Source organism: Sinocyclocheilus anshuiensis, unplaced genomic scaffold (genome assembly GCF_001515605.1).
Source record: "Sinocyclocheilus anshuiensis isolate Anshui unplaced genomic scaffold, SAMN03320099.WGS_v1.1 scaffold502, whole genome shotgun sequence".
Taxonomy (NCBI): domain Eukaryota; kingdom Metazoa; phylum Chordata; class Actinopteri; order Cypriniformes; family Cyprinidae; genus Sinocyclocheilus; species Sinocyclocheilus anshuiensis.
This window is the reverse complement of record NW_015544194.1, coordinates 761,853-774,415: the sequence shown is the minus strand read 5'-3', so window position 1 is coordinate 774,415 and position 12,563 is coordinate 761,853. Positions and strand designations below refer to the sequence as shown.

At 41.7% G+C, this 12,563-nt stretch overlaps 1 protein-coding gene across 3 annotated transcripts in view; it reads left to right on the top strand.

Annotated features, from left to right (window-relative positions):
• The first annotated feature begins 602 nt into the window (after positions 1-602).
• lingo1b (leucine rich repeat and Ig domain containing 1b) overlaps positions 603-12,563 on the top strand; it is a 33,491-nt gene continuing 21,530 nt past the window's right edge. For all 3 annotated transcript variants that reach the window (XR_001635106.1, XM_016497099.1, XM_016497098.1), the window contains exon 1: positions 603-1,109. Coding sequence is in view for 2 of the 3 variants with exons in the window: in XM_016497099.1 (XP_016352585.1) it covers positions 1,098-1,109 (12 nt within the window). In the remaining variant the exon portion in view is untranslated. The remainder of the gene's footprint in view (positions 1,110-12,563) is intronic.

Genomic DNA, 12,563 nt, shown 5'->3' with positions numbered 1-12,563 from the left:
CCCCTGCGCCTCGTGCTCCACATCACCCTTCCCCTCCACCCCCATCAAATCTGCATTTGATTATCCCCCCTTGGTAATCTCGCTCGTCTCTCTACCTGCCGCGCCACCGCCTCTCGCTTATTGTTTAGTATAATGGTGTGGGGACTTACAAGGATTTACACCTGATTATATCCCGAAGGGCGAATCCCCCATAGACTGACCTTGCAGTTCACTATTGCGATTGGCTAAGCAGACTCAGCCCATTCGGCCAAATTCCTCATCTCTCTCTCTCTCTCTCCATTTTGTGTCTCCGGCTCTCGCTCACTCTCTCTCCATTGGCTGTTGTTTATCCACCCTGCCTGTTTACCTCCACGAGTCATCCATTTGTCACATTGCAGCTCCCGGTTGCTTTTGACGAACGCTGCCTTTTGCATAAAAGCCCGGCATGAATCGCTGTGTTCTGACAGGATGACGGCGAGGTAGAGACAGGTTTCACTAAGGTATAGTCACATTTCTGGGGCAACCCCCCATGCCGGCATCCCTCTGTCCCTGCTCCTGTTTCCCGCTGCAGTCGGTCTGATGAACAGCAGAATTGAATTTCATTAGTTACATTGTCCGTTTTGAGCTTTGTGCTGCTTCTCTTTTCCTTCCCCCTCCTTCTCACTTCTTATCCCTCTCTGCCTGCCAGTCTTAGGCTTTCTCTCCCCCTCCCTCGCTCCCTCCATCTCCTCCATCTCTCCATCTCAATGCACCACAGCTCCTCCCTCCACCTTACACAGTGTCGACTCCTCCCTCTCCATCTTTCTTTCCTCTCTCGCGCTCTCGCTCTCACTCTGCTGGGTATGGCATGTATGTGAGCGGGTGCACTCCTGTTTACATGCATGCCTGCATCTGGGACAGACTCTCATGCATTCTGTGGACTGTAGATGCTCGTGCGCCACACTCTGAGAAATTTCTGGACCCCTTGCTTGCTTTGAGGAATTGTGTGGTGTTTTTGTTTTCCCTCTCACTCATGAAATTCTTCAAAAACCTCCTGTGTGCCACCCTGCCAGTCTGGAGCGATTCGGATCTAAGCTGCACTCCGGCAGAATGGAATTGCCAAATTTAGACTCCACCGCATGACGTTTCTGGTAAGAGCAGTTTGCATTCAGTGCCAGATAAGCATTTCGAGAACTCTGAGATTCTGAAAAGGTCTGAAGGGGGGAGACGAGACTGGGATTTTCAGAGGGGAAATGTGTCCGAGAGGGATAGGGCACAGGCTCCGGAGGGAAAGATGCTGAATAATGCTTCTGAACCGGACACGGGACCTAATACCGTGGACTGTCATTGCGCAGGGAGGGGGTAATTTGCTACAAATAAATATATCTGGCTGTGTGGGCTTTCATGCATGTTTTCACCTGCACTATGTTTCTAAAAAAAAAAAAAAAAGAAAAGAAAGAAAGAAAATCTCACTCCTACCCCCCTCCTCATCTTTTTCTGAGTATTTCTATATGGCCAGGTTATGATACATGCTGTCTATGGTGCATGTTTGAATATATGTGAGACTTCTGAGTGTATTTTTGGTGCTGTTGTCATGGTTTATTGCTCAAGGATATTTATTTTGCAGGGTGCATTATGGAAGAAAATAGTGTATTGCTTTTGACGCGTTTGAGTCTTTATTTCACAGTCCTCATTATAGAGCCTATTTCTCTCCTTTTTTCCTCTCTCTCTCTCTCTCTCTCTCTCTCTCTCACACACACACACACACACACTCATTTTCTCTCTTTCTTTCTCTCTTTTTCGTCTCTCCCCGTTTTACTGCTTGGAAGCAACTTCCTCCGCAGCTAATGTGGCGTTTAAAGGAATAACAACATTACACTTCATTTCTTATTCTTAATGTCAAAAATACATTAAGAGGAGTCTTACTGAATGCATCAAAGATTCATGCTATCTCAATGGTACATCCTTTACAGCTGTCAGATCCATAGTTTCTTATGTAAAGGTGCATTGTCAGTGCACATCTATAAAACCAAGATTCATTTTTTTTATTATTCACCATCATATATACACAGGCCAATAATATTCACATGAGGTGTGAGCTAATTCTCAGATTCAAATCCAATACACCATGTGCTCTGCAAAAACCTCCTTCTGCTGTTTTTTTCCCTCTGAACACAGGGTTATCCATCAAAACACAATACATCTGCAATATGCATAATGGCTTGTGTTGGGTAGGAAGATGGGAACATGAAACAACTGCATGGCAACAGTATCCTGGCCACATTCTGAAGATGATGTAGCTGCCAGTGGAGAAATCCAGGCCAAAACACAAGAGCCGTGGCTGAAAATCTATAACCGAATAGTGATACAAATAAAACAGCCTATAAATTGAGATATGTTTCGGTATGCTGGCGATTGTGTTAAAAGGCAATCTCCTCATTGAGCAGATTCTCAGCTGGTGCTAATAGCCATTATGATAATGCTGCAGTCTGATAACAAACAGCAGATGAAACAAGATAAGGCAGTGCTACAGGAGAACTGCATCACCTCACGCTCTTGTGATGTGCGTTCACACATAGATTAGAGCCTGTGCCTGTCAGACCTCGTGTTTTCACAGCTTTTGTGAATGATGCAGCCTGATGGGACCAAATCCCAAAAATCATTGAAATTCAGCTCCTTTCCAATTGCGAACCTACCACATCCCTCTCTGCCTCCCTATTCATTCTCTTCTATTCGTTTTTTAAGCAGTCAGTGAGGGCCTGCTTTCAGCCGCGGTGGCATAGATAGACAGACCGGGCGTGCATTTGTCCTCATTGTGGAGGGATGCGAGAATTGGACGCCATAAGCGCAGCGGCTCGTTTCTGTCACACAAAATGAGGGACTATTGAAATGGGCTGTACATAGCGGGAAAGCCAGCGAGGGGCTGCTGTGAGAGGCAACCAAGTGGCATATCAGACAGCACACACTCACTCCAGCCTCCCACAAATGTATTCAGAAGGTCACAGAGTCGCTTCACTGCAGCAGACTCTCCCATTAAAATTGAATCATAACAGCTTTATGTAAAAAGTTAAAAATATGAGACCAGGCCTATGCCTTCCTTTCTTGCTACCCCGTTTCTAAGGGTTACGTGAATGAAAATGATGTTTACTTGTTTGAAGCGACGTTTCTGTCGTTTCGGAAAACTTGGCGTCGTATCTCCACCGATCATCTGGGTGGCTGCTGATGGCTAAATTTGCACCTCGTGAAAGACGAGAGGAAGATATCATTGATTGTATCAGTCAGACTAATCAAATTATTAGCCTCGGATGGAGTTCTGGTCAGAGGAACAATGCTAGCATAATTCAGGAAGCTCGAGAGTGATTATCCTGTGGCTAATTTCATGAGATAAGCTCCTTCCTAATAGAACTATTGATAAAGAACTCCAAGGAGCTCAGTTTGAGCTAGATTGCTTTTGGGATTACGGTCGTCCTATATTCTCTCCACATTTTCTCTCTTCTTTTGTTTCAATTAAACCCAAAACAAAGAGCCCTGTGTTTAAAAGAGGAAGAGCGGTTGGAGTAATTACCAGCTTTGCCTGCTGGTAGCGGTGAATTTAAAGTGAATTTCAAGAGCATTAATGAGGAATGAAAAACACTTTATGGAATTATTATTAACCGTTGCCGGAAAGCTGAGGGAAGAATTGACATGGGACTGGGCCCAATTAGATTTCACGCCATGACAAGGAACCTGACAGCAGCTGTAGCTTTGCAAATTTAGCCAGACCATGGGCTGAAATAACCTATAATGCTTCAGCTGGCTGATGGGTGGGCACATGCTTGATGCCGCTTACAAGGAATGGATGTGTTTTATTGTCAAGAGTAAGAGACAGAAATGCAGTGCATCTGTTTCATTTCCAGCCCTTGAAGGATGCTTATTTAAACTGCAAGCATCACATATCGCTCCATCGGCAGTTAGTCAGAAGACCAATATTCGGGTGACGGGTCGTAACTAATTTCAATCTCAACCATGCTTGGAGTTGAAACATTCATGTCGTTTACTCAATTTATGATAGCATGAAACTTCCAGGCCACCAGTTGGCACAAAGAAGGTTGCTCCCAGTCTTTTTTTTTAATGCCGGTTTTCATTTTCTCTTCAGATTTAAATGCTTTTAGAGTACAAGAGTGCCAAGCTGTGAGGGGAAATCATGGGGAATATGTATTCAGATTAAAAAAAAGACACGCTATAGTCTTGTATCAGCATGCTACTCTCAATTCCATATAGTGTCCATATATTACTCCTCTTCATGCAAAAGCCTCACTTTGAAAGTTTAGTCATGGCTTTTGTTTGAATGGTATACATTTCAGCACAGTGCTTGACATTTTCGCTTCGATAAGCCTGGAGTTCCCTGTTTCGACATCAAGGTTCATGTTAGTTTTTCCTTTAGTGGAATGTAGCTTTCCAAACCTTGGGCTTTGACCTAAATCTTACTTTCATTAAAAAACAAAATCAAAAGAGAGGAGTCAAATGGAAGCAAACAGTTGGAAGACATGTCTCTGCTCTGAATGCTGCATCTGTGGGCTTAAAACCCAAGCTGATTTGGTATACAAAGTTGTTTGTGTGGGGTAGGAAGAAGACAAATGTATGGGGCAAGCAGGGCTGATTATTGATTTGGTTCAGGTCCTCACTGATTAACTGCTGTTGTAAATACCGATAAAGACACCTGCTTATGTTGTGATGAATGGTAGCAACTTGATTTGCCACCCACAACTTGGGCGGCCTTTACACTATTTTCAATGACCTAGCATTCAGATATTTTTGCAAACAGACTATTTCATTTTTACTCCGCTTTGCTAATCGGTTGTACCTATAGCAATAACTGACCAACATATATTTCAAAGCAAATAAAAATAAAGAGTAAAAACACCGGTCGATTCTACTCTGCAAACAACACAATGATCCCATGAATGTGACTCCAGCTGTCACAACTGTATCCATAAAACATTTCTTTACATAAAAGTTTTAAATGATCAGGGTATAAATGAATTGTACAGCGAATGGTTCACCCATGCAATTTCACGACCAGACTGCATGAGAGCAGACAGCCAATTAACAGCAATTTAGCAGATAACTATTTATGTATTGGGAATATTTAGATAGCTGTTAACCACTGATTTGCTTCATACTGTGAAATGTGTGCAGTGTGATCAGGGATGCCAGAGAGGGAGAAAAAGAGAGAGTGACAGGCAGAAGGAACGGGATGATGAAGAAATAGATTGGAAGAAGGAACAAAATGAACTCCCTCAGGCCAGTATAGCCAATTAGTTGCTGCACTCTACATTCGCTTTACTTTCAACTCACAGTAGCTTTCTATTAGACTGCCTATTATAAAACATTATGCTTAGTGGTATCATTTGCCGGCACAAATGAATCATCACTTAATCCTTCTCTGAAAGAATGTAATAAAAATCGAAGTAAAATTAAACATTTTCGAATTGTGATTGCAAATAGTTTTTACTTGTGGTTAACATCAGACTATCCTCAAAACGATGCTCATTTTCAATATTTCTCTCAAATATTTTTCTTCCTTTGTGAGATATTTGAAATATTACAAACATGATTACAGTTTGGTGTTATGATTTATGAATCATGAATTTTAATTGAACTGGAATTAAAGTTTCTAAAGCCTAGAAAAATGTTCAGTGCACTAAGACAGAGTAACAGTATTTAATCTGTTTTCACTCACTATGGTACAATAAATAACACTTTTTATTCTAAAAAAGTACACAATGATGAATCACCCCACCATTAACAAATTATTCTTTTTTTGATATAATATTGTTAATAAAAAGCACAAAAGCCCTGCTGTTTACTATAAATGTTTTTTCTCCCCCAAAGTATAACTCTCTGGAGATCAAAGCGAGTTATTAATTACTATGTAAAACATGTTGTTTCATGACTGTTTTTTCTAAACTAGAAGTTAAATCCCTGACTGAAACACTCATTTGCCACAACAGGAGTGTGTTTAATGTGCATAGAGAGAGCACAGTTCCAACTGGAATGCACAGTAAACCCAGTGCAATTTAAACGCATAAGCACAAATGTAGGAAGAAGAAACATTATATTCTCTAGTTAAACACTGTTGTGTTTTGAAAGTATTGTTTTATTATGGCCAAAAGTACAATTTAATATATCTTTTGTCAATTGAATCCCTTATTTGAGCCTATAAAACCCAAATAAACAGGAATGTCCAAGTGGGTCACTACCAAGCTTTGCTTATTTGTCTTGTTTGGTCAAGCCGAGGCTCACTGGCAAGGTCAGGAGCACGATGGTGAACAGGGAGAGAAAATAAGGAGACTGCGTAGATGGTCCGACGTGATATTTTTTTCTCAAGGTTATATTTGGGATTGACAACCGCATTTTCTTTACAGGTGTGAGTCTCGAAAAGTCCCGTTCACACAGCAGCTTACAGTTGTGTTTAGAATACAGTCCGTATGAACCATAGACTGTGGTATGAATGTGCAACGGGAGTCAAGCCCCTATTCCTTACCAGCAACTATAGTGACAGTGACCAAAGTAAAATCAAAGATGGCAACGTGCATACAACTGAAAGTCTTAGCACTTTCTGACAAAATAAGGAGACTGCGTAGATGGTCCGACGTGATATTTTTTTCTCAAGGTTATAGCCAGGATGAAACAGAGGGGATGGAGTGGGAGAGAGAGCAGGAAGATGGACCTTTGGGTTGAATTACATTTGTACATGAGTGGGAGAGACAGAATATCATCCAGTGAGCACTCAAACACATGAGCGGTGTAACATGAAAATATAAAATCAATTCAACTGATAGCCATCCTCTGTGGTTTCAGGTGACGATGAATCTCGATACCGCCATGATGGGCGTGTTTGGTTTCGTCTGTGTAATTTGCCTCGAAACAAAACATCTGTGAAAAACAATTGTTTTTTTGTTGACAAAGGTAAATCCTCATATTTGTTAAGAGCTTCAACCTTAAACATTCATTTCTCCGTGAGGGTCTCTAGCTTAAACAGATAAATAGCTCGAAAACCGTTGGAGGCAGAATTGATTTTGCCCTCTAGCTTGACAGATAGCCCTGAAAGTAACAAATAGCGAAGAAGAGGACAAATCTTTGAAGCGCAACACTTATTAACTTCATGAGTGTTGGGAAGGTGCAGTAATCTAAAAGAGATCTAGTCCTCCATTAGGAGAGGAAGGAGGCATCAGCCGGCAGACACCTTGTGAAAAAGAAGCCTTGCTAATTCCTCCCACCTGCTGACAACAGATAATTGAAAAGCGAGTCGCAGACCCTTCGAGTATGAACCGGATATGGACTTGTCAGTCAACTTGCTCATATTTCATTGCCTGATTGAACTCGACTGGTCAACAGTCTTCTGAATTTCTCCTCTGCGAACCCATGCTATGTTGAGTTTGAGTTACAGTGGATGTTGCAATATGGCAAAATAGGGCATTACATTTGAGGGTCCTGCTCTCAGAGGAGCACTATGTTAAAATAAACGTGTGGTTGACACTTTATTTCTTCCCTTCGAGCTAGCGGGCAGGGTTGAATGGGTATGACCTTCCCGTGTTACTGAGGGAAAAGAACAGAGGAGAAAATGTAATTTCCACCACAAAGATCTTGGGAGAGCAACTCGCTTTAGATGGCACGCAGCCTGTCGTGTGACTGAAAGTTGGGTAGTAATTATTAAACAAAGAGAATGCTTAGTGCCGTTCTAAAACAGGAATGTTGATGCATAATCAACACATCACGCTTTTAATGTAAACAACTGCACATTTAGCTTGCTTTTTGAGGGAAGGGTAAATTTATGACAATAGAGATGGCCTTTTAATAGCGATGTACTTGCTTGTTACAGAACTGGCTCAAATTTAAGAATCTAATACAAGTGCGCTGCTCCCTCTTCCCATATGCAGAGCAGCTCTCATTGACTACTGTAAATTTCTTCAAATCAATCAGGCTAAAGGAGCACATTTCTGTCGGAATATATTGCATGCCAGGAATGGCTGGTTACACTAAAGTGCCCTGAGGTAGATATGCCTTTAAAGACACAATTCTCTGCATGGAAGTTAATGCGGGGGTGTTGACTAATAAGATGAGCTATTGACCATGTGAGTGAGTTCACTATATTGAGAATTACTCCGTCAATGCAATATTCTGGCAATGTAACAGAGAGAAGCAGTTTTTTCCTTCTTCATACATTATTTATAGTCGCCTGACAGACTTTGATTTGTATGTTTACAGAATGGGGGCTTCCTGAGCAATGATTTAATCTTTTAATTGGATAATAAATCCAACACTTTGTGTAGTGGCTTTTCAATTGCCATCAGTTGACCACCGAGGCCAAATTAGTTTTAAAGCATTTGCTTTACCATACCTTAGCATTTGGGCTAAAACAAAGGTTACAGTGATTAGGAACAAAGATGGAAGTTTGTGTGTGTATATGCAATCCATCATTTAGATCTGGAAGAAAAAAAAATCAGCCAAAGCATTTGTGCTAAATGATAATTAGTCTTTTTGGCTTTTCTTTTTTAGTTAAACTATCATAATTTTCACTTTGCCCATTGGCAAGCATTTGCAAGTTGCAGGCCAAGAAATAACAGCATAAATGTTTATAGTTCGCTTTTTATCAATGGTAAAACAGGTACATATTTCTGCCCATGAGCTGAGCTATTTTCCTCCTGTGGGAGTACTATGCGACACCACAACAGTGAAAAAATAAGATTTTTTGATATTGGAAGCAACAGCCATGTTTAATTAGGGAAACCGTGATCACACCATGCAGACCTACTGTAATTTTAAAGTGATTTCCATCTGTGCTTTGGTTTGCTTGTTTAAAACCACCAAGCAAAATTGTCAATAATTTTAATGAGCCAACACCTTTGACCTGTTCTCTCCTCAGACAAATTCTCCCAATTATAGTTAAAGGTCAAAGTTGGTTGTTTGGCAGATATTTGGGAGACATGCATATTGAACAGAAATGTGCATCGCAGGGGATGTCACACATAATAACAGTTTAAACAACCCTGCTATGCCTCCAGAGGCTTGATGCTTGCTCAGCCGGGGAAGATCGTGATAGATTCAGCGTGATTAAAACATCCCATTCTTGGCAGCTCTGTTTACGTCATGACCTTCACCCTCACACCTCCTCATGCCACACGAGTCGTTTAATCGATGTAGTAATTCTCTCACAGTACCCTGATCGGTTTGCTCCCCGACTGTATGCAGATCACACTCGATAGATAAACGAGGGATAAGCACCCTTGACAATAACGGCCCTTTTGATCTAGCTGAGGTGCACTAATATGAAATTGTTATCGCTGAATTTGGGGGGGAATTTGGAATCATATCACAGGTGATATCAGGGTGATATGATTCCCCCTAAATTTGGAATCATATCACACCGAACTATTTCCGCGAGTTCTTTCGTCAAATCTTCATTAACCAACAGCAGCTTTTACATTTGGGTGGAGAGTGGAGCATTTCATTTGAATCGCGCACAGAACACAAAACTGACGGGCTCTAAAACATTCAGATGACACAGCTCATTTCTCCGTCACTGTAATGCCGAGTTCACACTGCACGATTTTCAAAGTCGTCGGGTAACCGTGGTTTTCACACTGCACGACTATCTTAGGTAGCAGTCAGTCGCTGCTGTGTTCACATTGCACGATGGATCGGCGACAGGGGGTTTCACATTGCATGACTTCACAATATAGGAAGAATCGCCGACAACTCTGTCTGGTTCGCAAACTACGTTTCACAACAAAACACACGCGAGAAGTGATAAGGAATTAACGCGAGAACCCGCGTGCGTCAGACCGGAGTTCTCGAGCAAGACTGGAATTATAATATATATATACATTGGCTGTAGGTCATCGCCGATGTAGTTTTCAGTCAGAAATCATGGCACACAGCATGATTGTGAATCGCCAATAGCTCCAGATATTTAGCATGCCAAATATTTTGCGGGCGTCGGCGACGTGTCGGCGATTCCTTCCTATCGGTTGCATTCAAATTCAAATAGCCAACATTGTGAATATGGAAACATTTGGATTCGTGCCAAATGAGACAGTAAGAAAGAGGATTATAGGGCCAAAAAAAAAATAAAAAAACATCTCCAGAATAAAGTCATTAGCCTATAATGCGAGATTAAACTCATTAAATATCCAGAAAAATGTAGAAATAAAATATTGAGAATGAAAATAATTAAATATCGAGAATAAACTCGTTCATCAGTCAACTTCATATTTGCAGCCGACACTGACTCAGAAAACAGTTTAGTAATAAGTAGCCTAAATAAAATATGTTCTAGCTATTTATGCAGTCCGCTTGAGTGCGAAATAGGCTAGGCTATAGCCTATAAAACACTCGTTTAGCATAGTTTAGTTTAAGTTAATGTAATAGTTTAATTAAATATAAACGTGCGATTACTAATGGCTTAAATGAGCGACTATAATAGCCCTTTTTAATAATAATAATAATACAAGGAAGGAATAACTGACAACGTGCCGTTGAATTACAGAGCACATTTGCGAATTTTTCAAATCGTGTACACGTTAATGAATTGCACTGGGCCTTGTTCGTTGGTAGTTGTGTGTAGGGGGGATGTGAAATGCTGTAAACTGCGAAAATGAAGTCTCAAAATTCAAATGAACTGAACAAGATCGACTCGAAGTAGACGTCAATTAATGCACACGTGTCACCTGATCCACATAAGCACAGATTCCTTTTTGCATGAGCAATATCATCCCATAAGATCGCGTCTTTGATAATTCACACTGCGTGATTGTCACTGGCGTGAACGAGCACCGATTTGCCTCCGATTTCGGGCGTTTGTCGGCGATTTTGCAAAACCCGTCGGCGAGTGAAAAATCGGGCTAAAATCGTGCAGTGTAAACTCGTTATAAGTTACCGAAAACACAAGTAAAAAAACACGTAACACACATTAGACATGCGTTTGGCTCTCTCTCGCACTGTATGACGTGACAGACTATTTGTCCAGTCCTGTTCCGATCACACAGCGCGTGTCTTCCGAGAATGCGGTTGTGAGTCCTGAAAATTTACAGGTGTGAGTTAGGTTACAGAATGCGGTTGTCATGCCCGTAAATAACCGACCTGTGTGAACATAACCGTATTAAGAACTCAAATACAGGACTGACAACCGTATTCTGCTGCGGTGTGAACGTGGCCAGAGAGACACACGTTTTTAAAGCACTGCGCATTATAACCAATCCCATACGATTCTGTTGAGCTTATGAATGCAAGGACCAATCAGAGGCGTTCAGATGAGTCATCGCTGAAACACGCTGTTTCGTCACCTCGCGCTCGCATTGAGGTTAAAAGTTGAAAATTAGTAACTCAAACCCCTTTTTCTAAGGCTGCGTTCCAGTCCGTTTTTTTATGCCCTTCCCTCGCAAACTTCTCGTTTACTCGGATGTACGTCATTGATTATGTTGCATGAGTGCCCACTTCTGGCAGAACCCTTGGAATGGGCTGAACTGGAACGTCCTAAGCCCTTTATCACTTAGAATCAGCTATGGAGTTGGTTTATTGTTTACATTTTTCCCTTATGAATTTGTTTGGTGCAGCATTCTATATGTATCATAGGTATGTTTGGGCTGTTATAAATGTTTAAAAAATCATTTATATATTATAGAGTTGTTTGGGGTGGGGATAAATTAAACACGATCTGCGATGACGTCACAATCGTGTTGCATTGTGGTCTATGGAGCGGCCTGAAGTGTGCATATGAAGCAGACTCGCTCCCTCTGTCAAAATCGAGGGGTCGAGGGTCTGTCCATATAAACTTCCCTCATCCACTTCACGTGGAACACAATTCAAAATGGCAGCGGGGATTCCCCCGAGGGGAAGTGCTTAGGGAAGTTCGGGAGTGGGTGTCTAAAAGTGGAGTGGAACTCAGCCTAATGCTGCGTTCAAGTCCTCCTGGGACGTTCGTACTTACGAGTTGACAAGTCGTAATTACGACGTCAGGTGCGTTCAAGTCAGTTTAGTCGGCACAAGATGGCGGTGTACCTTCTTTTAATAAATTACAAGAAAATACAACAGGGTCTGTTAACTCTGCTTATAGAAAATGAAGAGCAAAGAATTCGCATCAGGTGTGTTTTGCGTTTTTAATATTTTTAAAACATGCAACATGGCAAATCAAAAGACTCGCACTGTATGTCGTGACAGACTATTTGTCCAGTCCTGTTCCGATCACACAGCGCGTGTCTTCCGAGAATGCGGTTGTGAGTCCTGAAAATTTACAGGTGTGAGTTAGGTTACAGAATGCGGTTGTCATGCCCGTAAATAACCGACCTGTGTGAACATAACCGTATTAAGAACTCAAATACAGGACTGACAACCGTATTCTGCTGCTGTGTGAACGTGGCCATAGTCTGGAGAAATTACTGACCACAGCTGCAGGCTGAGAAGCAAGAGCAGCTTGTGGAGCGATCAGTCCGGCTTGAGGTTTGAGTGTAGCCAAAGCTGCAAGCAGAATAATGAACACGTCAGTAAAGGCACAGTACCATAGGCACATCCAGAAAGCACAATTCTGCCGCTCTTACCCTCTCTGGCGGCAGTGACCTCTTTCA